General features: G+C 37.4%; 1 protein-coding gene across 5 annotated transcripts in view; it reads left to right on the top strand.

Annotated features, from left to right (window-relative positions):
- Positions 1-26,980, top strand: part of kaznb (kazrin, periplakin interacting protein b) — a 124,846-nt gene that overhangs the window by 75,012 nt on the left and 22,854 nt on the right. For 4 of the 5 annotated variants that reach the window (XR_006252084.1, XM_043252041.1, XM_043252043.1 and 1 more), the window contains exon 5: positions 19,430-19,537. Coding sequence is in view for 4 of the 5 variants with exons in the window: in XM_043252041.1 (XP_043107976.1) it covers positions 19,430-19,537 (108 nt within the window). In the remaining variant the exon portion in view is untranslated. Of the gene's footprint in view, positions 1-19,429; positions 19,538-22,717; positions 22,963-26,980 lie in introns of those variants that run through there. The other variant, XM_043252042.1, reaches the window with a different exon arrangement.

Raw genomic sequence — 26,980 nt, 5'->3', positions numbered from 1 at the left:
GCAAACGTAATGTAAAAGCTAGTGCAGATAATTTTAACTTATTCGGATTTAAGAGGTTTTTTTGGTTGAACTGTAGTTTCACAAACTTTGAATCGGAGCTTTTCATCGGTTCGATACGTTGGCTTTTCAGTGCAATGCTGTATTATGTGAACCACCGAGTAAACCTACTATTAGACAATTCATACAAATGACGCTGCACATGTGACTACAACGTTCAAAAGTATCTGTTTTCAAATTGTGCAGGATGTTCAAATTGTTTTAAAGCCATAACATAACATTCTGCAACTCATTGTGAGAAAATTTGCCTTTATTAATCAAAAGTGTACCTGTAAATCATATTTTTGTGTGAAAAGAAATAAAAAGTTGTTTTACTGCTTCTGTTGTTCATTTCAACTGGAAACTGCAGTGATTCGTATGTATAGGTACGTTTTTTCAGTTTTGAAGAAATGTATAAAGAGGTACATATTTCCAATGATCCTAGGTTGGAAAAGACAGAATCGCTTTGGAAGTTACTTTCACAAAACTTAGACTAAACTATTACTTCTTCATTCTTTAACTTCACTTTTTTTTATTTAGTTATGTGCTACATGAGAAGGCAAATATAAACCTTCAATATGTGTCAAACTCAGCACGAACATCACCTAAAATTTCATCATGAAGGCAAGAGATGCCCTCTTTTTATCATTCAAAGAGATACTGTACAAAAGACATGACAACTAAAATGCAAAGAAACAGTGAAAATAGTAAACAATAAGGCGGTAATTTACATGATTTATGCACGCTTATTCTTATTGTGATGCAGAAATCACAAAATGCATATTGTTGTGTTGACTATATTGGATGAGGTATATGTGTATGCCAGGTTAAAGAGTTTGATTCATTATGCATGATTAGCAATAGGTAAAAGTGATTCAGATAATTAACTCTGATTAAAACCTCTGCTCTACTGCTCAAGTAATGTTCTATTGTGATGTCTGACCTTTAAATACTGTTCGCTTGTAAAACTCCACAAATGTGTCTGATATGATTCCCTAACCTTTACCATTCAAAAAGGGTTCTTTAAAAAAATGTCTCTTACTGTATTTGTTCATACAGTGATACACAATCTTTAAAGACTGACTGTGTGAATGAGAAGTTAAAAAAGTTTACAAAAACACAAAATAGCACATCTGAGACTTAGTTACAACTTAGTTACACCTGCATTTAGTTCAGCCTGAATTAATTGCAAACATTTGTGGATAAGAAAGAGGAAAATGTAGGTTTGAGGACTATCGGTACTGTGATGCTTCGCAAGCAGTGTAATTACGCGAGTTTCTCTCACCTATAATTAATTGTCTTTTGTCTTCATCTTCATTCCATCTTTTTAAGAGCTGAGGAATACTCCCCCACTTTATCCCCAGACACTTTCATGTGCAAAGGGGATTCAGATTTAAGCTTGTGTTTTTTTTATGTAACCGTTGCTTAGCAACTAAGACAGTATTCTCTGAGCGAGTAAAATGCCATTAGACACAACGCAGTCCCTCATGTGGATATGCTATATTATAAGAAAATATTTATCTTCAAGGCGTGTGTTATGACATCAGACTCATTCCTATCATTTTTTGCTGCGTGCCTGCATCCCTCTAGTTTATCTCGTTCATCCCACAGCCTTCCTCGCATATCAGCGCTGTTCATTCTTTCCTAAATAGGGCTAATTATTTCTGTTTTCTTTTGAGTTCAGTTTGAGAAATTTAATGTAGCTTAATGGGCATATTTTGACTATAAAATAATGGAAAAGCCATGTGAAGTTATGCTAGAAATGTAAAGCAAGGCCAAAACTGTTACACTAAATGTTCCTTTTAACAGAGACACCTAATAGGCCGCTTAACTCATTTTACAGAGTTTCCAAAGGTTTCATCTGAGTTGGAATGACATTTCATTTTACACTTGGTTTAGATGAAATAAGAGAAGTTTGGTGAAGAACTTTTCAGTTACGAAATTAGAAGTTTTCTGTGCTTACTTCTAACAAATTTGCATTTGACCTTTTGAGAAACTATTTACATAATGCATTGTGGACATAGAGCGAATGTATTTTTGATGGTGCATTTTAGAGGGCACATTGATTATAAGCCTTTAATGAGCGGTATTTTCGGCCACTTGCAAGGATATTCGTCTTCCATTCGAGCCTAGCCAGCTGCTCTGAAAGTCTCTTGAGGCTGTTTTTGGTTAAATCTTGCTTAAATATAATCAATGCTGAGGTCTCCATAATTAGGATTCCTGGGTTGTTAATTAAATACAGCTCAAGAGGAGAGTGTGTGTTGGAACGCCTCTCAAACTTCCCATCGGGGACATGGAGGTGCCGCCAGGGACATCCTGATGTGTTTTAGATACTCCTCTGCCCTAAATACATAGCAAAACTTGCCTCTTTTCACTTGCATTCTAAGTGATTTTTATTTCATTAAAATTCTTTTACAAGAGCAAGGACATTTTAGTGAATTTCTCTGAGTATATATTAATTGATCTGTCCTTTTGTTAAAGGATATGTTCACCCCCATTGAAAAAGAAATTCTGAATGCTTGAAGCACCACAAAACTATTTTGTGTGGAAAAAGTGAGTCACTTTTTCACTTGTAATCTCCAGTCAGGTGTTAACCATCGCAACCAGATTAGAGTTGACTTGGCTTGAGTCCGAATCGTGAGGGGAAATCCTGCATGAATTTATTGAGAAGATTTGACCCAAAACGATGGCTTTCTTTTATAATCAGGCATCGCCACTCTCCTAAACAACGATGAACTTGCAGAGGGTTTTCTTGTAATCTGTTCTCTTTTTAAATTAAACTCTGTAGTGCTTCATTCATCCCCGTGCCAAGAACTGACAAAATTTCCAGCAATCTTTCACAGTAAGCTCCATCTACTCCTCAGCAATCTTCTCTTTACTCTTACTTTCTTGCTCATAGTGACTCATATGGTTGTATGTCACACAGTAGCATCGTTCTCTTTTCCATTATGGTGAATCACATCACTTTGTTGGCTCTGGTGAACCTGACATTGATCCACACTGGCCTATTTCATTGCTTGCAGTCTTGCTGGCTTTTATTTAGCCAGAACCCTGTGCAATGCCATCCACATCACTGGAAATCTTTCCAGAGTTCCTCCTTCTAAGGAAATCCTAGTCGTCAACCAAAGAGCTTGTTAATTAGAGCCTGACCGGAGCTTCATGAAGAGGAAGTGTAAAATCAGGTAGAACAGAGTCCGATAAGAAACACCTACTTTTTTCACAGCTTTAGTTGCATAAGTAGTTTTCCCATTCATTTTCTCCATAAAGTATACATATATTTATTACTTTCATGAACTACACCAAGCATGAATTACAACTCTATACTAAAATGATTTTGAATCAGTGAATTGCTAATATCATAAAGCATTCTAAAGGTAATCTATATAAATTATTATTTTAAGTTATTATTGTTTGAGTATATAGCAATTTGAGATTAATCACAACATTACAAACATTGATTTAAGGCAAAAAATATGATTTTGAATCATTATCATGTCATCATTTTTCCATCATTCCAACCTATATTTTTTTCTGTTGAGCACAAAAGAAGGTATTTTGAAGAATATGAGTAACCAAACAGTTGATGTTCCCCATAGATTTCCATAGAATAAAAGGTACTATGGATGTCAATGGGGTACCATCAAAATCTTTTGCTTAATTTTTCCTCACGAGAATATCTTGTTTAGTGTTTAAGAGAAGAAATAAACTTATACAGGGTTGAAACAACGTGAGTAAATTAAGATAGATTTCAATTTTGTTTTAATTAAATCCCTTTAAAATATGTAAAAACAGAAGTAGGTAAGAGGTAGGAGTGTTTGCTAGGACATAGATGCTGACACACAGTAAGCTCTTCCTCGTCTACAGCTGGTAATGAGGACAGATCAATCACGCTGTCGACCACTAAGCCAGTCGGCTATTGTCTGTACTTAACATTAATCACATAGAGGTCAAGTGTGGGCATGCATTATTGAAACGGTTGGTTTGTTAGTTCGTTTATTTTAGGCATTAATTTTGAACGAGACTTTCAAATATGTCTACGAAGACACCTACACTGATAGCCAGTCTCAGTCTTCAGGCTAATGAGATGCCCATTTATCATTGTAATTGCTCCGATTTTTCTAGCGTTGTCTGTGGAATCAGGGCACAAATTAGACTTGTGTCTGAGGGGCAGATAACCCCAGCAACTCGTTACCACTAGTTGGAAATCTGAATCAAACGCAACTCGGATTAGCAAATTGTTTATACTGCAAGACTAGCGTTAATTGAGCGATTTATTATAATCGTGCCGCAGTTGGGGTCAGAAAGCCAGTCATAGACGGACCCCTAATTGCTCAGACTGTGAGCGTGCAAAAAAGATGAATAGCCTGTCTGCTCTGTGTCCTCATCCGGGGTCAGAGTGGTCAGAGCGTGTGCCTGGAATTTAGTGCTCCTCACACACATTTTTTCTCGACTCGAACATGACCTTGTGATTTTGTCTAAAATTAGCGTAACTGCGTATTTGGTGATCCTTGTACAGTTTTTGCACATGAAAGGGAACGTCCCCTGCTTTAATTGACTTGAACATGCATATTAATCTCAGAATTTCTAATGCGTGGAAAGGCTGCCATTAACTAAAAATAATTCAGCTTCTCCTTTGGTGACAGTTGGTCCTCCTACCTGTCTGATGCGTAAGTAGAGGCCAAAGGCCCTGTGGATGCAAACTTCATAGGCTTCGTAACTTTGATGCTAATTAATGTCACCACATAGCAGGCCGTTAATTACAGGCTTCATCAGAACAGTGGGAGTGAATTCTCTGTGGGCTATTTTGTATGCCTGACATACGTGCCATTTGGTTTCACTTGGCTGTTTTATCAGTGGTTTCACATTCTTATATGTGTTACCCTACAAGAAATATCACCTTAATCTTGTTTTTCTGTAAAAATATTCAAACTTGTGAACAGGATGCATTTACTTTAGAAACACTAGCCATTCAAAATGTTTCTAGAGCTCCAAATTAGCAAATCATAATATTTTTTAAGGAAAAAATACAATTTTATCATTTACTCACCCACTTGAGCACAACATAATATTTTTTTTCCATATAATGGACATCAGTGGAGTCCAAAACAACAACAAAACATTTGCAAAATAGAGGTTTGGAACAACATGAAGGAGTAAACAATGATTGATTATTCATTTTTGTCTAAACTTTCCTTTTTTTAAAAGATGTTTTTACTGGAAAACACGACCAAAAATACTGATTAGGAAAATAATTTTCTACTATGCTGCTGAAGTCATGTAATGCCACACACTGTGTGAAATTTGTGTGTAGTCTTGAAAAAATAATTGAAAGCATTACTTCAATGGCCAATATCCCTTAGAGTCTGCCAGTAGTTCTGATTCATAAGCAACTTTGTCGTAGTATAGTTTCCTTCCTGCTGTAAATTTATGTATTGCTGCTGGCTTGTTTTGTGGCAGACAGAGTGGTATAAGCATCTGTGTGAGTTATTTGTTTGCGCTCCATTTTTTGGTCACAAGAAAAAGGCTGACTTATGAAACAAAAAAAAAGTCCTTCTATTTTTTTTCCTTGTCACTCTGAATAATTTGACAAGTTTGCAGTACTGAATGAATCACATTGGGTAGCATAAAATGATTGAATTAATTATCATCCATAAATTAATTTGCAGTTCTCGCGTACGCTCAAAAATTCATCACATAGCTGACACTCAAAAAAGCCTTAAGACTTAATATGGAATGACACTAATAATATAAAGTGTGACAGCCTCTCAGAATTAGTTCTAGAGATATTAATAACATTACATATAATCTATCTATCTCAGCCATAATTATTTGTTTACATGCCCTATTATAATAACCCTTGAGTCTATTAGCATAGGAATTGCTCTGGAGATCCAGGTCTAAATGCTGAAGACCTCTGCGAGCATGATTTATTCATTAGGAATCTTTCCAGGGTCTCGACAGCATCGATCGTCACTTTCATCGCTTCGCCCTAAACACATTCTCATCGTCTCCTCATGCTGCAGCGATGACGCAGTCTCGATATGCTGCTGCTGTATTCCCCCCACGTCTCCTATCTAGATATCGATCAGGGGCCAATATGTTACTTTCATTTCCCCCTACGCGTGTTGCAGCCGGAGGAAATGCCTAATGTCATCAAAGCACTCCATTAACTTGAAAAGAGAAGGAGGAGCTGGAGAGACCCCATCCCGGCAGACGGCTATCAACACAAGGCCTGAAGCCAACACTTCCGCTCATACCGCAGATGCCATCGGCACGCTTTCTAATGAGACACTGGAGGAAAAAGTGTGGAGTCTTTCTGTTTTTTACAATAGCTAACTAGATGCAATGTGTGAGTGTACTTAAAGGAATAGTGCAATCCAAAATTTAAAAAAAAAAATAAAAAATTTCACTCTCAGGACGTCCAAGATGTAGATGAGATGTCTTTTCATAAGATATTTTGCATTGCATCCATTGATCCTCTGCGGTGAATAAGTGCCATCAGAATTAATTGAAATAGCTGATAAAAACATCACAAAAATCCACAAGTAATCCGCACAAATCTATCAGTTAATATCTGAACTGTGTGTCTGATGTTTTTCACTTCCATCTGAAATATCCTCCATCCATAATATTGCTTTTAGGTGAAAAAGTCACCTCATCTGAATCAGGAGAGAAATATGATGAAGCACCGTTTACAAAAGGGAAACCTGTTTAAAACAGTTCTAAACAAATATATTAGTGAATATTGATGTGAAAGGACAACAGGGGAAGGACTTTTTCACTGGAGGAAGTATTGTAATGGATTATAGATCTGTATTTTGGCTAGAAGATTTAAAGGTAAAACATCCAATGGCGGACTAAAGTCATGTGGATTATTGTGAAGTTAAAATTTTCTTTTATTTTTAGAACTTTTCGAATGAAAAAAAAAAAGCTCTTCCACATCTTTTATTTGCCAAGGGTGAGAGATTTTTCATTTTGTTTGAACAATTCCTTTAAAAGAATACACATTGTATGTTGACAAAGAGTAGTTTTAGACGTTTTCTGCCTTTTGCAATGGTCAGTCAAATGGCCAGACAACAGGTTAGGCATTTAAACGATACATCACTAACAAAACAAGCTGACATTAGTGCTGACATTTTAGCGGACAAGCACACTGGTGTCCAGTATTTGACAGCCCTATTATCTGACAAAACTAGTACAACTTAAGTATGTAACACAATTGAGCCATTTATGTTACACTTATTTGTCTTTGCTGACAGGCGTTGTTGTGAAAAGATATATATATATAGCGCTATATATTTTTCTGTAATCACCTTTATTTGCCATACCACAGCAATGGACAGACCAGTTTTAATGTATAATTCAGAAAGATAGCCTGTTCTAGGCATGGATCAGTAGCACTGTGTAAACCTGACCGGATAAGTCACTAACGGTTCTCAAACCTGTGAGGCTTTTCTCATATGTACAGCTGTCAGCAGGGGCTCTGATCAATAATTCAAATGTAGTGAATCAGACGTCTCTCTGGAGAGCTGCTGCGTCCTCCTAGGTGTGCTTTAATTTTTCATACTATTGTTTTTGGTCCCGCTTTTTATGCTCTGGTCGATTTGAGCCTCCACTCTCCGGGGATTGATGTATGGAGAAGATACAGTACATTCCGTTTTCCATAAGTTGCAGGCGGTTCAAATTACTCTGGTTTCTAATGAAGCGTCAGTGCTTTTGTGGCAAGACATATTGCTTTAGAAGCAAATTTTAGCACTTTTATTGCAAATGTCTGTGCTAGCATATTCAGTCAGCATATTTCAAGTACTCAAAAATGATTGATCATGGTAACATTAATTGTGTGACTCATTTTTTTAACTAGGTGTTGTTGTTTTTTAACAAGTATTACAAGATTTGTCTGTCAGTTGTCTGTAATTTGATCGTACCATATTTCTTTCATTTTCCTTTTCTGCAAAGCTTTCAATATCTCAAACAAGGCTTTGTCAAGGCAGCAATTGGAATATATACATACAAATGAACAAAATACACATCCTTCACTGGCAGCTTGCTCAGACTATCAAGTACAGCCAATGGGGACCCGTCATTGTGAAGCCTGGATCCCAAACTCGGTCCCTTACCACCCGGTCAGCTGGACTGGAAGTCTGTGGCAGAGCTGGTTATAAGCCAGCATGTGTGACAAGGAAACAAATCTGATGTACGGACCTGAGGGAGACAGGTCACCTAAGCAGCTGCCATTCTCCAAATGTCCCTTCACTCCACAAGAATATTAAAAAGCATCTGAATGACCAAGGGATCATTTCCTCCTTTTCTTTTCCCATTACTATTTTTGAACCATTTATAGAGGTCTCAGTTGCTGAAAGTGCCTCTGCACCGGTTGTGTTTGAAAAGCTTCTTCTTGTGACATTGTGTCTGTTGGATTTCTTTCAAACAGATTTTGTAGCTTTAATCTTTGATGTAAATCCAACCTTATCTCATCGGCGTGCTCAGCAAAGCTACCAAAGTCAAAGAGATGAGGGCCTGGTACATCTGTGATTGGAAGTCTCCATCAGATGAACATCTCTTAAACCTGGTATTAAGGTTTGTCTCTGATGATCTGAACTGATCTGAAGTGCTAAGGCAGGATGGATCACTATTCTCCCATGATCCTCACTTGAGAATGGATCTAGTTTTAGTGTAATATTTATAATATGTTTGGACTCCTTTAGACCATTTACATTTAAGAATTTGGCAGATGGTATTTAATGCATTCCATGGGAACTAAACCCATGACCTTGACATTATTCTACTGTTTGAGATACAGTGCTGCTAGGAATAGTAAGTTGGACTTTCACCCTCATTGAGTAGTTTCAAGTGATTTCATGGCACTCTCAATAATAAATGTAGGAAGGACCATTGTTGGGTTAACGAGAAGTTGTCGATCAAAGCAGATTAAGGCACATCTGCTGTCTTTGCTGTATTTTGTGACTAACAAACCCTAATCATTGAACAGTGGACCGCAGCACTGATAATTGCCCAGATTTACTGCACTTGACATTCAGTGAAAGTGGATTCGGTTTGGCCTTGAGTGCAAATGACTTGAATGTAAAAGGCCGTCCTCACAGGCATAGGGACTTACAAAGATGCATCTCGAGCGCACTGAGATAAATCTGTGAGCATCAGTGCAAAAGAAGATGAGAAGACAGTCTATTTAGGAATAATAATGAAATGCAAAGCAAGAAGCAACCAAATGGGAAGAGTAAGGCGATTCATCAGATGTTGGCTATCTCACATTTCATTACCGAGATGCCAGTCATTCCCTCTCTGCTAATGCACATACTGACAGCTGTAAGCTTTGGATACCCAAAGGGCAGAGTAGGCACTTTTCTTTTTTCTCAAAGAGAGGAGCTTGTGCTGAATAACATTAATAAATCACTCTCAGTCACCGCCAGCTGATACCTACTGCATAAAATTTGGTCGACAGATGCAGAAAAGCCTGTTTTGCTCAATTAAACACAAAGGACAAAGGTCACCAATTAGCAAACTAGCAGTCCAGATAGAGACCCATGAGTGGTTCCAGTGGGCTAGGAATCATTTATCATAAATTAATAGAATTTAATTCACGTGGAGAAACAGCATCTGAAGTGCAATGTATGTTTGATGTCATTTGCTTTTGTTTGTTCATTTGCCATACAACTAGTCTAATTGAAAGTTGAACGTCACTATTTTATTGTCGATAAAGCTGGAAAATAGCTATGTTTGAATAAAATGTATTATTTCAAATTCTGTAATACACAAAATATTTTTTGCAGTATTTGTGATGAACATTATTTCCTGAACATTAAATGAATCTGACTGAAATTCACTTATTCACTTAATTTTTTAGCTCTACGACATATTGACTCTTGAGAGTGTTGTTATTTTTGGGCCTTTATTAATCAAACCTTTGCTGCCAGTGAAATTTAGACTCCAGGCATCTTTGACTTATTGAATACCGCCGACTGAGTCCTTATGAAAAAAAGCTGATCTTTCACATCTGTAGCAACAGTGAAGTTGAGCATGTTTTGGTTGTGAAAAACACTCAGTTTCAAGCTTAATTTTAACCGCTGATGTCAGTAGGCACTTGAGAAATCAAACTCAATTTGGAGGATTATGTCCCAAATCTAGCTGCTAGCTGTATAAGGTGAACCTAGTATTTGTTTTGACGCCTATTTCTACAACACGCTCGTCTATCCTTCAGTGGCAGGTGGAATTGAAATGTCAAACCCCTGTGACCTTTCCTCAAGATCCCCTGTGTGGGTTTCTGACCCTTAAAGAGCAGCTTGGATCATTAGTATCCAGCTAAGCCCTCTGTAACATTTAGATTGCCCTGCACACCCAGTCAATCCCTTCTGAGTAAGCAATCATTCAGATCTGCAGGAAAATCTACCCTGCGCTGTGTATTGGACTGTAAATGCCTGAGAAGCACTTAACTAGATAAATCTATCCTTAGGAACCTGCAACAAATCCTTGCTGTTGCTTTTAAAATGTTTTCATGTGAAAACATCACTTCAAAGAACACTATTTTTTAGTTTACCTCAGGCTTTATTGGCTTTCACCAGTGGACTGTGATTTCTTATTTCTGTGTGTTACTTATATTTACACCTAACATCTCACACGTCCTGATTTGGCGGAGTTAGACATATTTTGTTGACCCTTAAACAACATTTTAATATATCTCTACACCTGAACCTAACCTTAACCATGAGTAATCCCTAAAATCGGAGGAAATGATAGATGAATGACGCTGATCTGCAGGCCCCAAACGCTGATTGTAAGCCTAAAATTCACAAAAACTATTAACCTCATTCTTTCAACCTGACTGGTTAATCACAATGTTGATCCAGGAAAATGTCACACTAGTTTTGAGGGTACTGTGCTGTAGACCCTTTTCTGACTCTGGACAAATAGTTTCTTATCCAAAAGTCTCTTCTGAGTGCTTAGATGTCTGTGCAGTATGTTTTAGGTTAAAAAATTTGCCAGTTTTCCGGTTTACATTGTGGGATGACCCACCAGTTTTTAGAATGTTGTCCTGGGCCCCTCATCTGTGAGCGTTCTGCTGGATGTCTGTAGAAAATATGAAAGGTGACTGTTTAATTTAACTTGATTCATTTGTGTTGAATTCCAGTGCCACAAGTCTTCTTTATTTTGTTTACTGGGGTTTGTGAGACACTAAAACAGTATACAAATCTGCAGAGCGTTACACAAATGCACAATACATTTTAATATCTATATTAAATAATGTATTAATTATTCTTTATTACTTTTTAAATTTTGAGGTAGTTAAAAAAAAAAATTTTATATCTTATTTTTTATCATCAAATGTTATTACAAATGTTTGGAAACTGTAATCCATTCTACAGAATTTTTTTTTATAAAGATTTTTATCATTGGATTACATAGATTAGTACCTTTAATAACATTATAGATGCATTTACTTTTAGCTTTTGTTAAAAGTGATGTATTTGCTGTATAAACATATTATTTCAAACAATAAAGTTACAGAACCCAAGCTTTTGAACATTAATATATTTATGTATGACTATTTAATGTGTTTAATATATTTTTGCTGTTAGAACCATGAGTCATTCATGTGGTTTTGCAAAAAAATTACTGTATTTATAATATAATTTTTTCCAACACAGTACTAAATGTCTTAAACTGCTTTTAATATTTTCAGGAGTCAAGCACTCTGTAGTAAGTTTATTTTATTATTAAAATGTCTAAAGGTTTGTCAGTTCCCGTCTCCTTCTTCCCGTTCTATCAACTTTGTTACAGACTCCTAGGCATTAAAAGTTTGAAACTATTGGACTAAAGCAAAGAAAGCAAAGAAAACCACATAATGGTCTCAGATCATTTTAAAAATCCATTTATTCATTCTTTTTTGTATTCTTTGTCAGTCTTAGTTCTTAGTGAATGGAGGCCCTCGATAGAGCTGTGTGGAACATGGTGGAGGTATAGAGATGTAGGAGGTCATTTTCAGAAGTCTAATATCATGAAAACCTCTGAAGGAATACGGCATCTTGTGTTGTTTTTGACTAGTTCTATGTCTCCCACTGCTTATAAAAGACTCATATTTCAGCGTTTCCAGAGGATATTACAGAAAGCAGTCTATTGAAATATTTATCGTCACAGCTGACCTCACATGAAGAGATCTCATGTTCAAAGAGATTTTTTTCTCAAATTATTCCGACACGCCTCGTCACTCCTAGCATTCCTCACGGAATTGTCTGTTTGCTCCTTATTGTGTTCATCAGGAATTAAAGGTATTCTCTTGAAAGAGACAATCAGAAATAAGCTTGCATTTAAACCCTATGAGAAAAATCGAGTTCTCCAGTCCTACCAAACCCACTTGACTGATAGAGTAATGCTATATCATTATTGCATATTCGCCACAAGGCAGTTGTTGCGAGAAATTCAATTTGCTTAAACTCATGAAGGCAACTATTTATCAGATATTATGATGATTCACTCAGGCCCCGAGTACCACTGACTTCTAAACTGCCTACAAAGCATTTTTTCCCCATACCAGTCATGAATAGAACTGCAATGGCCTTCTGCAGAGAAGTGGCTCTTTGAATCATCGCCCGAAGCATTGTCTTTTGACATCCATTGTCATTCAAATGGATTGTGCACTTCATTTAGTGATACTTTGGCACCTTTGATAGTGAGCTATCAGTTCATTATCATGATAATGCTTCTTTAATACAATTTATTTGACTGATCCATCATCACCTACACCAAAGAATAGGAGTGAGTAATGAGTTTCCAAGACTTTAGCAATAGTGTATGGGATGAATAGAGTGCAGGGTGAGTCCCCCTTCATTCCTTTGAATTTTTTTCTTTTAATAAAATTTTTGGAATAGATACAGTATCTTGGCATCTAATAATTTCTTTTCATCCTCACTATAATGTTTATCATAGTCAGCCTTGGATTTGGGAAGGGGAAACTGATCACTGACCAGCAGTTAATGCTGTATACTGTATAAGATTGCTGCATATTCTGTAAACAGCTCTGATATGCAGTAATCTTCTTCTGCTTATTGCTTTTGGGATTCTTCCCACCCCCTGCTTCGTCTGTCTATGCCTGTTTCATGCTGCTTAATTGCTGACCTTTGTATTCCATCTGCCCCTTGTGTGCATCGCATCATGGTGCTGTTTAATGATCTGAGAACAGACACTGGCCTTTCACTCTGATCCAGAGCTGATTCCCACCCGAATCCTAATCTCGGCTGTCGTTAAAGAAACTGGCAAATCATGTCTCCTCTCTGCTGACAATACTCAATTTCCATTAGTGTTCCAATTCATCACAAAACAACAGTTCCTTACACTGTCATTTTACACACTAGTGTTCAACATTGGTAACTGGTGAACCTACTAAAACTTTCCTGGTGAAGTACAGTTTTTCCGATTAATGGAAGTTACTGAATTCCTTCCGCAGCATTGTATCCATCTATGATGGAAGTGGCAGGTTTCTTATGAGGCGGAGAGCGTGTCTTGTGAAAGCCTCTGCTCTGGGCAGTGGATTGTTTCGGGCTGACAGTATCCACACACACACACACACACACACACACACAGTGGCAGTCAATCACACAGGCCTTGAAGCATCGTCTCAGGCTTAATGTGCAGTGAATGCAGTGCCTATTGATTTCCTCTGTTGTCTGTGACTATAAATACAGATTAATAAACAACATTTTTCCAGCCATTGGCAACATCCTGTCCACTGGGACAGAACTCAGACTGAATTTCTGAGGGTTGAGGGAAATGATGGAGGCTTGGCTTGAGCTTTTGATCACTTGTACCCATCAGGACACTGAACACCGGCCTAAATGGACTCATGTCTCATATATATGGTAATCCAGTCAGTCAAAAACCAGGCAGGAAGTAGACTGGTCAGAGCTCCAGAATATTTTAAAGTCAAAACATATGTATGGATATGTAATTAAAGTAATAAAAATGATTAAATACTGATATTTAGAAAGAGGGCATATAATTGATAATTGATATAAGTGACAGTAAGGATGTTTATAATGTTTCATAAATATTTAAAATGTTGCTTTTTAACTCAATATTGAACATTGATAACAGAAAGAAATTCATTGGCATATTGGAATTATTTCAGAAGAATCATGTGACACTGAAGACTAGATTAACGGCTTCTGGAAATGAAGAAAAATAAAATGCATTAGCAGTTGTTTTAAAATGTAATAATAGTTTATAAATATTATTTGATCAAATAAATGCACTCTTGGTGAAATTTCAAAAACAATTTAAAATACTTACCAGCCCTAAACTTTGAAATGGTGCTGTATATTTATTTTCAGTTTCTTAATTTGTAATGTCTATATATTTATGTGTCACACTCATAGCCCTTGTAGAGCTGCTGTGTTCAATTAAGTAATTGCATGGTCACACTTGGGACATTTTTTTTAGACTAGATTTAATTTTTTTTTCCGCTTGGGGAAAAGTATATCACCTGTGCATTTTTTTTCCACTTTTGCAGTTTTCAGCTCGAAATTACATTTGCCCACTTTGTTTCTCTAAGGATTAGCTTATCATGCACAGGTAACGCTCATTCGCCCATTCACACACTAAAATTAGATTTATAATATTAACTCTAAATTTACTCTTAGCGAAATTAAATTCCTTAAATCTAGCCTTAAGGATTTCACTGTTGCAGACCAAACATAAAGACTCTCTAAAATGGTAGCATGAAGGATTTTTAAGCTTCTGAACCCACACAATATCCTTCTGTACTCCGTCAATGCCAAAAAACAAAACTCTCTCCATTGGAGGGCCCAGCTTTCAGGCTGCCTTAAGCTTTTCTCTTTCCACAAGTTTTTCCGACCCCTCTCGCTTTTACCACAACTCCTAATCACAGAGAAGATTGTTTCGATTCATCAATGCCATCTATGACATAGCTGTACTAATGATACTCTGTAACTGCTGGGTAATGCATCTAAGTGAGAAAAGCTTTTTTTGTACTGTCAGCAATCCTCCTCACTGAATTTGGATGAAGTCTACTTGTTCGTGTTTGTGTCTGAGACACACGAGGTGGGCATGTTCTTAGAGTACAGCAACTACTGCAATGGTTCATTCATATATTCTTTAATGAGAAACAGCGCTTTGATTTTTAAATAAAGGTCAGAAACGGATCATTTGAACAGGAAATTTGCTTTACAGTATTGATTTATAATATCGACAATATTGATATTTTCTGTAGCCTCAAGGATCTACGCCTCTGATCATGAAATGTTAGTTCAATTACAGGCCCTTAGTTTAAATTTACAAATGCAGACAGGAATGCAAAACCCAAAATATTTTTATGTATTTATTGTGGAAAAGTTGGTCTTCAGCATTTGTAAATTTTAAACCACACTGGCACTAATGCACATTTAATTGGATTTCTCCAAATGAAATGTTCACAAGTGCCAGCGTGTGGATATGCTGTGGTGAATGCTTAATGTAGTAAGAAGTAGTAAAAATTAAGAACAATTGCTAATTTCTTTGCTTTCAATAATAGTTTATGTGAGTTTTAAACCATCAACCAGTGTACAGTATTTGCATAAACCTTGCATGAAGCATTTTAAAAGGATTTTTTTTAATGATACTGCTGTTTGCTTGTTTTAATGGTACAATGGATTGACTCGAATAGGTGCATAATAATCTACTAATTTCTTATATATTAAAGCATCTAGACCCATCTTTATGTAAGAACTGTTTTTAGATTTATTCTTTTGTTATGACTTTTATCATGGTCCTATTTGCTCTTCAATCCGCTTACCGATGATTAATAATGCAGTGTGTTTTCTCGATAACTAGCGGCTTTAACAAAGAAGCAAGGACTGTCACATCCGTAATGGAATGCAAAAGGAGTTTAGCATCAGCAAACAGCTGAAGAAGGGGATAATTGCGGCTTTAGTTTTATCCAAACAAACTAGGCCTGAACAATTAATTCATCTTCTTTCACACGAGTACCTTAAAGTTCATTTAAATGCGCAACGAGAAACGTGACGTCATCAGGCACAAGCCCCTCCCCCTCCACAGAGATATTTTGAGCTAGGTCAGCATGTAACTGGTTACGATGTCTTGAGTGATGGGTTGTGTTGACAGGTATTGCATTAATAAGGAAGTGCTGGGGCTCCTGGAGACACACTGATTGACAGTATGCTGCCTCCAAGTCTGGCCAAGTTGACCTCTTGCCCACCTAGGAAAAATCAACCTCTCTGTAGTGTGTTTGTGTGGGTTTTGGCTGTCGTCAAAGATATAGAAGTCAGCAGAATTCATAGCAGTGTTCCCAGCAGACATAGCATTTGTCTGTAATTGTCTATTACTTGCATATAGATTAATTCCTGCTAGAAAAGAAACGCTGAAACCAACTTAAGATGGTCTCTCAGGCTGCCTATGTATTTAACTAGTTTAGCTGGGCTAATAAATGCCCAGAACCCTTGTGGTATGTCTTATTTCCATAACCTTTGACTTGATAAAGTTTATATCTAGAATGGAGGAGGCCAGCATGCTGCTGCGGATGATCCTCTTAACACTCCAGACTGTATTATTTCGCTTTAGCTGATATGTTTGTTATATTTGGCTGTTTTTGTGGCACTAATGTGATAGGAAAGGGCAGAAAAATAGTTTTTAGCTTAATGATCCTGTATTCAAACAGAATTATAGCTGGGGTAAGCAGTCGTGATATTCAAAAATGTCTGGAATGTGTTAAAGTTTAATGATAATGATTCTCTAAATTGTCCAAAGGCGATGTGAGGATGGCACTTTGGTGGTATAAAAGGGAAAAATGAACTCTATAAAACCTCATTCTAAATAGTCCTTTTATTTGGTCTTAGCTACAGAAATATTACAGAAATGAACTATCTCAGCAGGGTTGGGTGCAGAGTGCTTCCAATAGATTCATTAAAAATCTCTCAAATGAGTCAGTACTGAGGGGCTTAGCGAGTTGATTCTGAATAAATAGACTTTAATCAGGGTGGACACCATGAAGTGAAAGAAATCTGAGATTTTCGTTTCCACATACAGCCTATCAGTTTATCAATGGGTTGTCTTTATATGCCATGAAACACTTATATGTTATAATATGCCATGAAACACAAAAAGCCTATTTAACAGTATAACGTTAACAATGTAATTTCATATATATGTGTGTGTGTGTGTGTGTGTGTGTGTATCCATAGACCTTCATTGTTAGTAGTAATTTCCAAAAGTGTGACACTTGAGGGAGGATCTATAATGTTACTCAAGATGATGAAACACAAAGTAATTCAGTCTGACCACTGTTCCATAAAGTAGTTCAGTCAATACAGAGACACATTATATACTAATAGAATAGCATTAGGTTAGTGGTCAGTAAATCTAGTTTGGTCTTTATTTAAACAGGTGGCTATTATGGTAATGATTGGTTCATTCTCTCCATTTATTTAACAGCCTCTGTGCACCAAAAAAGAATTAAGCCTTGAATAATGTGCTTCGCTTTACAGCTGCATCTTATTATGTGCAATTATTCATGCACAAATACCATTATTTGATTTTGTAACTTGTAAAGTTTTTCAACAAACTGCCTATTTCGGTGTAATTAATATGCATTAAGTCTTTCATCTGGCTTTGTCATGCCATTAGTAACCCAGCAAAGCACAGATTTGTGAAGGGCCCTCTTAGATGCGGGGCATTTTCAATCCATAATGAAGGTTTTAAATCAATACCTTGTAACCAAAAGCCTCTGCAGAATTGGGCAGACATAAAAAGTAGAAATAGTCATTCATCACCATTGACCCACTCCTAAAAATGATGCCATGACACAACAGGGATATTATTGACTCAGCCGGGCTGAAAACATATTTCTTTATGAACCCCTCTTAGCTATGGGGTTCCCACATTTTTAGAACAATGGATCCATGGCTTTAAAGTCTTTTTTTATTATTTTCTTTTTTGTTGTTCTATTATATTTACTCTTTTTAAAAGTATTTTTAAAGTAAACAGTATTTTTCCCCTTTGCATTGTAAATCAATTTTCCAGATATTTTCAGGTTTTCCAAGCTTGTAGGGACCCTTAAACTCAGGGGTCTTTAACGGTGAGTCTGCAATCACAAAAGGGGGTCTGTAAGGGGTGCCACAATTTTTGTTAGATCATTAAAAAAATGTGGGGGAAACATATATTTATAATAATAATAATAATAATAATAATAAATTTGTAACCATAATAACAACTAATTCATTTCAATTCAATCCTTTTTAAATTCTTGTTCATTTTGTTTTGTTGTTTGTTCTTTTCATTTCTGTTTTGTTGTTCTGTTTTGCAAATATAAACACTAATATAAATGAATAATAATATATATGTGTGTGTGTGTGTGTGTGTGTGAGAGAAATTTTCATTGTAACACATCCAAGAACAGAATAAGTCACATTAGGTGCTGTGTAAGTGTAAGCAGGTAACACGATCAGATACAGAGATAGAGTGGAAAAGGGCACTTGAAGAGACTTCAATTAGCAGCATCAGATCAGGTGTGCAGCCGGCCATGAAGCCTGAGCCACGGGAGAGAGGGGAAGAAAGAACAGCCAGTGCTGAGGTGGTATCCGTTAAAGGGAACTGCGAAGGATGAACGCTGTCTGACATAATGATGTGGAAAATGACAAGCAACATTTCATATCTCCTGCCAAAAGCTGTGGTAATTGACACGCAATGCACACAATTCCTCACGGAAGTGACACACCGGCACACTTCACGTCAGCGTCAGGTGATGCAAGGAGCGTGATATGACAAAAGAGCCATTTATTTATGATGCTCATGCTGAAAGATCGGTATGCCGCCCCGGTTCCATTTTCACAGGTACACGGAAATCCCTCGTGGCTTCAGAGAAACTCACTAGGCCCACGTTACCGCGCAGAGGAAGATGATTGATGGTGGTTGTAAATCTCAGCACTCTCTCGTTCTCATCAAACCAACATTGTTAGCTTTCCTCTTCCCTTTCAGATCCGAGGGAAAATCATGATTCAGTGTGTTGTTCCTTGCACTGTACATGAAATTGCTACCTGTCACTTTCAATGCACGCTGATTACGGCAGCAGCGTGGGCCGCGCACGGAGGGTGATTATTTGTCTTTAAAAGCCATTCAGTGGATGTGGCTCTTTTTGCGTGGTGCGTGTCACTGTTTCAGAGTTAATTACAGATGAGCAGTAATAGCTGCGAGATGTTCAATGAGTCACGAGCCAGAGACGCGGCAACGCTTTTGTCATTGGAGGCCTGCACTTCGCCACCCTCGGCCACTTACAAAGGCGAAAATGTCAAACCTCGCCGTTCGCTCGGACCTGATGAAACTGAAAAGCTCTGAGAATCATAGCGATCAAATCTTTGGTGTTTGTGTCTTGCAGATCCTTCGCTCCACCACCGGCAGAAGGCAGTGGTTTCTGATCTCACTTTCCAGACAGGCATGTCGAGCTTGATGGACTTTGGAACTCCAGATTCTTCACTTGACAAAGGTAAGATCTCCGAAGTTGACTGATCTCCAACAAGACTGATGTTTCAGTGCTTATTTTCCTCAGGTTATTTATCACAACGCCGAGAGGCAAATAAAACAAAACCATTGTCCTTTAGATTTTCAGCTCCCCGCTTATGCGGTTGCGAGGAGAAACATGTATACGACTAAAGAACTGCACTTCTACAAATTGCGAGAGAGTCATTTTCCAAGAAAACAAAAAAGCTTTGTCTGATTCGTGTAATGTCACTCGCTGCGGGGAGGCGTCATTATGAAGTGTATTGATCAAAGTGGGAATTGAACAGAATCTCTAAGTCTTATTCTAGACATCCCATTTTCCACACATAATGACGCCTGTTACTCTCTGTTGCCTTTCTCCAGAGTGCTGTCCTCCTAAATCATAATCTTTATGTCTTTATCAAAGCCAACATCACAAAGAAGCCAAACTACCCTCGTAGGATGATAGAGGGTCTTCATTTTAACCAGTACCGGGAATAATTTTCGACTTCACTCAGGCTGATGATGAACACTGCATGCTAATGCACTGACGGCACCCATGGCATGTGCTTTATACTAGTATACACACACTAGTATATACACTCATTTGTATTAGTTTGTGCAGTCTGTTCTACAGTTCCATTTATCTCTGTTTTATCCTGTCTTCTCATCCTCTCTATCCCCTTTTTTCTTAATTTCTGTTCTTTTAGTTTCTGTTCTGTTTGTTTTGTTCATTTTGACAGTTGTTTTAACTCTTCTGACTCACTCTGTTCAGTTCTGTGTTCATTTGTATTGTTTTGTTCTGTTCATTTCTGTTCTATGTTCATTTAAGACCACCTCTGTCCTTTAAGTTTTCTTCTGTTTTGTTGTGTTATTCTCTTAAATATTTTTAATTTCTATTTCATGTTGTCATAAAATAGAAATTATGTTGTCATTTTTATTTATTTTCTGTTCATGTCTGTTTTGTTCTTTATTTGGTTTTATTATTTTCGTTTTTGGTTTGCTTTGTTCCTTTTTTCATTATGTTATGTTTTGTTTTATTCTATTCAGTGTTTTATTGTGTTGTGTTTAATTTCTATTCTATTCTATTCTGTTCTATTCTATTCTACCAAAAATACCAGAACGTACCTTGCTATTACTGCATAACTGCTATTAGACATGTAGCATAGTAATACTGTGTTTTCTTTGTAGTGATATTTTTGATTTGCAGTGATTTATATACGAGCCAGTCTGATTAATCAGCACGCATTTAGATTTTTGTTTATGTCTCATTTGACAATATTTTACCGGTTCTATCTGTTCTTTCTCTTTCTCTCCTGTTTTTAAAATCTTTTTGTTTCCTCCCCTCTATTCTGTTTCCTTACATTGTTCGTTTCACCCTTCGTGGAAGGCATTATTGATGTTGTGCTTGCTGTCAGTACTTCATTATTCCCAGCCGAGCCTTAAATTGTTTCGAAAGATAACACTCGGTCTGCCAGGCAACTGTATCTATGCAGTTGAGAAATAAAAGGAAGCAGGCAGCCGCATTAGAGATGCTTTAATGTACTAAATTCAATACTTTCAGCCTCATGTGCCTGTACAAGCTCGCTTATGTGCAGCACCCCTTAGAAAACAACAAATGCTCTCCAGCTGAGCTTTCCCTGCCGAACACGTGTACATTTAATCAACACACAAGAGCTCTTGGGCCCATCCTGTCTGATATCAAGGCGGTCTCTAATTCATTACGCAAACAGCATATGCTTCGCAGTATCACATCGAGTTGTTTGTGTGTGAACTGGTCATTTTTTTCCCCAGCAGGCACTCTGAACTCAACACCAGCATCCTGGACTTTAAGAGAGAGTGATAAAAGGAGAGATGAGTCAGTGTTAAGACCCTGAGAGCCCTTGAGTCTTTCTGCCTGGCTGTGTTTGAGACTGCCACTCGCTGTAGGTTGAAGCTGGTGCACTGTGACAGAGAGTGGGCCCCTATCTGCCGGTGGCTCCATTAGTTCCATGAGAAAGAGGATACTCATCCAACCCTTTGTCTGACAATACGTCCCACAGATCCCTACTGCAAAGAATTATGGGATGTGGAGGGAGAAACGTTCGTGGGGTTTATAAGGGTCACAGTGATTGACATGCCTTAAAAAGATAGTTCAGTCAAAAATGACAGTTCACTCATCGTTTACTCTCCCTCAGGTCATTCCAAATTAGTTTGGGTTTCCTTCTTAAAGGAAATGTACACATTGAAAGCTTTTTCATACACTATAGAAGTGAATAGCTAAAAAAAACTTTCATACATACATGCATACATATATACATACACATATGGTCCATTTTTACTAAATTTGACAGGAGTTTGACACCCCTGTTGTATTTCATATACATCATCAGTTTAATCTATTAATAGTTTTGTTATTCATCATCATGTTATTTTATATTCTATATTTTGTCCATTTTATGAACTAATCAATATATTTTTAGCAAATAATAGCTGATAATAGATATATTTTTAGCAAATGTCTTAGTTTGTACTTTAAATTGCAACATGTAGCAAATTTTAAATAAGTGAATAACACCAAAAATGACAAAAAACTAAAAGAAAACAATAAAACTATGTGCATACTATATGATAATTTGTGTAAATTCAAGTGGTATGAACTACTTTCATGGTCCTTTTAAAACCTTTAGATTCTCAACAGCACCAAATTAGCATGTCCTCATTACCTCATTTATTATACGACAGATAATGCAGTTAATATAAGTTTGAGTAACCAAATGATGACAGAATGTTCATTTTTGGGGGAACTGTTCCTTTAACATTAGGAGAACAGTCAGTATGTGTCTTGTTTCCACCATTAGATGGAGCTGATGCCTCTTAAGAGAGACTCACCTGCCCTCTCACCTGATCCGAAAAAGCTGTTTGTCTCCTCCTCCTGTTCTATGAATGCGCCTGTTCAAACATGGCTGGGAAAAGCAGTGCCATTTCCTTTTTGAACTTCCTTGAACTTTTTAGGCCAGGAGGAGTCAGTGTGTGTGTGTGTGTGTGTGTGTGTGTGTGTGTGTGTGTGTGTGTGTGTGTGTGTGTGTGTGTGTGTGTGTGTGTGTGTGTGTGTGTGTGTGTGTGTGTGTGTGTGTGTGTGTGTGTGTGTGTGTTTGTACAATAGAGAGCAAGAAGAGATAGGAAGGCAATAGAGGGGGTGGGGAACTTTAGAAAACGCCCAAGAGAAACTCCCAGAACAGGTATACGGGCTCAGGGAAAACTTGTTTATACTCACACGGCAACACCTACCTAGTAACCTGTCAGGGAGGAGCGCAGTGGTACCTGTGTGTGTGTGTGGGAGGTTTAGTTGAATTTTCTTGCTATGAGAAGAAGCACCGGCGCTGACAGTGGAGCCCGCCGGAGCCGGCACTGTGGGTGGCATGAGATCTGAAAAAGAGGAGGGCAGACCAGGTGAGTGTTTGTGTGTACGTGAGTCCAAGATGGAAACTACAGGCGTAACGCACCCTGAATCATATAACCAACTGACAAAGCATGTAAATCTGTATGTGTGATGACGCACAGAGGCTCTTCACGAGAACGGAAGGTGTTGGGTGACCTATATCACTGATTCCCAACCAGAAGCTCCTTTGCTTTCTTAAACCTTTTGATATTCAGTTTCTTTTAGAGGAAATCCAGTAAAATGAAAAAGATCACATTTCAGGTTTCGTGCAAATGGTTGGGAAACACTGACCTATATCCCGTACTGCCCTGTACACGACCAACTTTTAGACTATTCGATGAGTCAAGCGCACACAAGGCATGTACTTGTCTTTAATGTCATATAATCTTGAGTAATGCTATGATTTAGCACGTGTGACGTGTAGCTCTTACCCAGTAATCAGCTGTAATTGGGTAAGTGACACACATGTTTGTGAAATCATATGAGATGTCTGTTTATGTGAGGGACATTGCGCATCCCTTAATCTGACCAATAATCCGTCACAATAACCTGCTTTGAATGTCTGAAAATGTATGAGTGATCGAGGGAAGTGGACGTATGAGCCGTGAAATTAAAAGTAACATTTTTAAGTTGCGTTCACCTTTTATTATAAAAGTGGAAACATTTCGCGGGCATTTCTCAAGCTTGCTGTTAATCCCTTGTTTCGGTCTGTTGTGACATTTAAAAATCTTTACAATCCTCTCTCATTGGTTTACCTGCGAAACAATTAAAGCTGATCCTGAATCAGCCCCGTTTGTTCGTCTGTAGTGGCTAGTGATAATCCCTGCTTCTTTCCACACCCCGCTAAATCAACACTGTCAGACTGATCTTTACACTCTTTATTCAAAGTCTAACAACAGACCGAGCAGGAACTTATGGATCATATTTAAGCACTTTGATAGTTGCCATCGGCAAAACAGGAGGAATGTGAATCACGCGTACAGTAGTTTACTTAACGTTACACTGCACATAGTGTGAATGCACTCCCTTGAAGATAATTATACAGGTGATTCGTGAAGCTGCTCGGCTTGTGGGCTCTCGAATGCTTGGTTTATTGTGAACAAACTTCCTGAAACGCTCGTTTGATTCATTGGAATTTAAGTGTTTGATCTCGTTGGTATGACAGCGCAGCTTCTGCCTTTGAAAGTTTGTTGGGTAGGGTAGGATTGTTTTTGACTGACTGAATGATTGAATGTTGTTATTGCGTTCTTCCTTAACCTTGCCTCAGGACACTTCCACCGTTGGTCTTTGAGGTCAGTTAACAAGGATGTTGCTGCTGGTCTGTTGTTAAGAACGGTTTCTAACATGTTGGTATTCACAATTACTGTTGCTTGTGTATGGTTTTTGTAACTATGGTAGGGCTGGTGATATTCATATCTGTGTATCTGTGTGTTAGATTTATATTGCATTTATTTACGTAACTAACTTTACAGTTATAAATAGCAGTGTTTACCTATATACCTAGCATTCAAACGTTGGGGGTTGTAAGTGTCTCATGCCCAACATGGATGCAAATATTTAATAAAATATATTTTAGTTAAAATCTGTTTTAATGTTTTAAAATACAAAGCTTTTCAGCATCATTACTCCAGCCTTCAGCGTCAAATGGTCCTTCAGAATTAATGTTTCTTAATGATGTTGAAAACAGTATTGATTTTTGTGGATTTTCTTGGATTCTTTGATCAAGTAAAAAAAAAAAAAAACTGCATTTATTTAAAATAGAAATCTTTTTTAACATTATGAATGTCTTTACGGTCAGCTTTGATCAATTTATGCATCCTTGCTCAAGAAGTCTTTCATTTCTTTCAAAACTCCTAGACTTTTAAAACTTTCGTAGAGTATTTCTTAAAGCATTTTAATGTTTTTTGCATGATAATGATGCAAATACGCGATTATTTAAATGGGAAAATTGAACTGATTCCCAGAAATGTATCAACTCTAATGGCATTTTTAAGTTGAAATCAATTAATGTTAACTATGTTAACTATACTAACTTTAAGTATAAGGATTTTTTTTATCTAATGGCCAAATAAAAAGTGCATTACAATACATAGTTGAATTTATTATTATTGTTACTGGGTTATTAATAATTTATATTTATCTGCACGTTACATTTCACCCAGAAGTGCATCTGTGTGTCTGTTTATTTCATTATTTACAAACAGACATGCAGGTGCACCTGATCATAGTCTAATGGTATTTTGAGAATAGTGTGCCACCGGCGCCAACAGGGCTTGGCATAACCTCTGCGGCTCACTGATGTACTCGGTGCCAGTGGTTACGCTCCAAATAGATGAAGATAATGAGTTTGACCCTCCGAGCCCCTGCTGCCAGATGGTTCTGTCAAGCTCTGCCCTTCTCTCCCACCCCAAAGTACAAACTGCAAGTTCACACTACGGCTCACGGACAAGTTTCGTGCTGCCAAAACCCTGTCTGGAGCACCCACGCTGACATCTACTACAATATGTTGCGTTCCGTCACCCCAGCCAAATCCACAGGGATTTTGAAGCGAGACACTTCCCTTAAGTGTTTGCGTTACGTAACCGAGAAAATGATACGTCCCGAAAAAAAAAGAAATTAGCGCAGTCGGAGACAACTGTCCAACAGGATTTGCTGCTGTCAAGCTAAATGACAGAACAAAGTGGTTTTATTCCAGTATCAGAGGGAAGCACATGCCTGAGTAGGAGGTGAACAAAAACAACAAAGTAACAGAGTTTTGAATATTTGAATTCGAGCCCTTATTACTTCACCGTCGCTGGCGGGCCGTTTCCAAACACGAATTGGGCATGTAAATGTGTGCAGGCACATGTAAATATATATTATCGGAAAGTTCAGAACAAGCTGTTTATTTGGAGCCAGCCCAAAAATGAATTACAATTAATTCATTTGTTTATTACCTTTACCATTTGCTAAAATGCTATTTTGCATTGTGAAAGGTAAAGGAAAATGTTTCATTTTATAATGCTTATAATAATCATTTTAATGATCAAAAAAATCATAACACAGTTCATTAGTAATTGGTTTATTTTGTGTGTGAGTTTCTTCTTTTTCTTCTTATTGTTTATACGTATAGTGAAATCATATTTTACTAATATCTCTATTTTTAAAAAGTCTCTTATATTGAATTTTATATAAATGTATAAACTATATACATTTTCCAAAATTTTCCCTTTTTTAGCACTATTACTCCAAACCTCAGTGTCACATGCTCCTTCAGAGATCAGTCTAACATGCTGATCTGGTGCTCAAGAAACCATATAAATATGTTTATAAAGACCTAAATGTTATTAATAGTAGTACTAGTAATATAAATGAGTTATGTGTGTGCGTGCTTTGGCCAGTCACTTCTGCTGCCCATCCGCTGGCTTGGCCTAATCTGTCCTTAATGAAAGTGTGAATCAATTACCACTATCTCCAGTTGGCATGGGCTGAACTTGCTTGCAATTTAAACACAGAGCAATTAATTCAGCACAGCTGTTGCCCTCAGATATCCCTACACAGAGGACTGAAACACGCACGCGCGCACACTCGCAGGTTTTCTCACTTTTTGCCATAATACAAGCAAAATTTAATGTGATTTTTCACAGATGCCATGCGACACGTGCTTTAAATCGTCTCTTCATCTCAAAAGTGTGCTACACACAAGCCACATTTTCTCAACAAAAGGCACACGTGTGTCGCCCGCAATCTCTCTGCATAGCTTGAGACTTGTAATGCAGTTTCATGCATGTATTTTGTTGCTGGCTCAAGTGGCTTTTATCGTAGTACAGCAGCCCACACCTCCTACTGTACCTTATAATAATACTTCTATCACAGCTCTGATTTCGAAAAAAAAAAGAAAAAAAAAAAGTCATTTGACGTGGGTGCTATTTTTGATATAAGCTCTTGTGTAGGTCTTAAAAGAAATGCTGATGTTGATTTTCTTCGCCTATATGGGGCAGCATATTTGGGTCAGGCTGGGGTTTTATGTGGAGTACGCAAATATTTCAT

This window comes from Puntigrus tetrazona, chromosome 11, assembly GCF_018831695.1.
Source record: "Puntigrus tetrazona isolate hp1 chromosome 11, ASM1883169v1, whole genome shotgun sequence".
In the NCBI taxonomy this organism is placed as follows: Eukaryota; Metazoa; Chordata; class Actinopteri; order Cypriniformes; family Cyprinidae; genus Puntigrus; species Puntigrus tetrazona.
The sequence above is the reverse complement of the archived record's forward strand: the minus strand, read 5'-3'. Positions and strand labels throughout refer to the sequence as shown.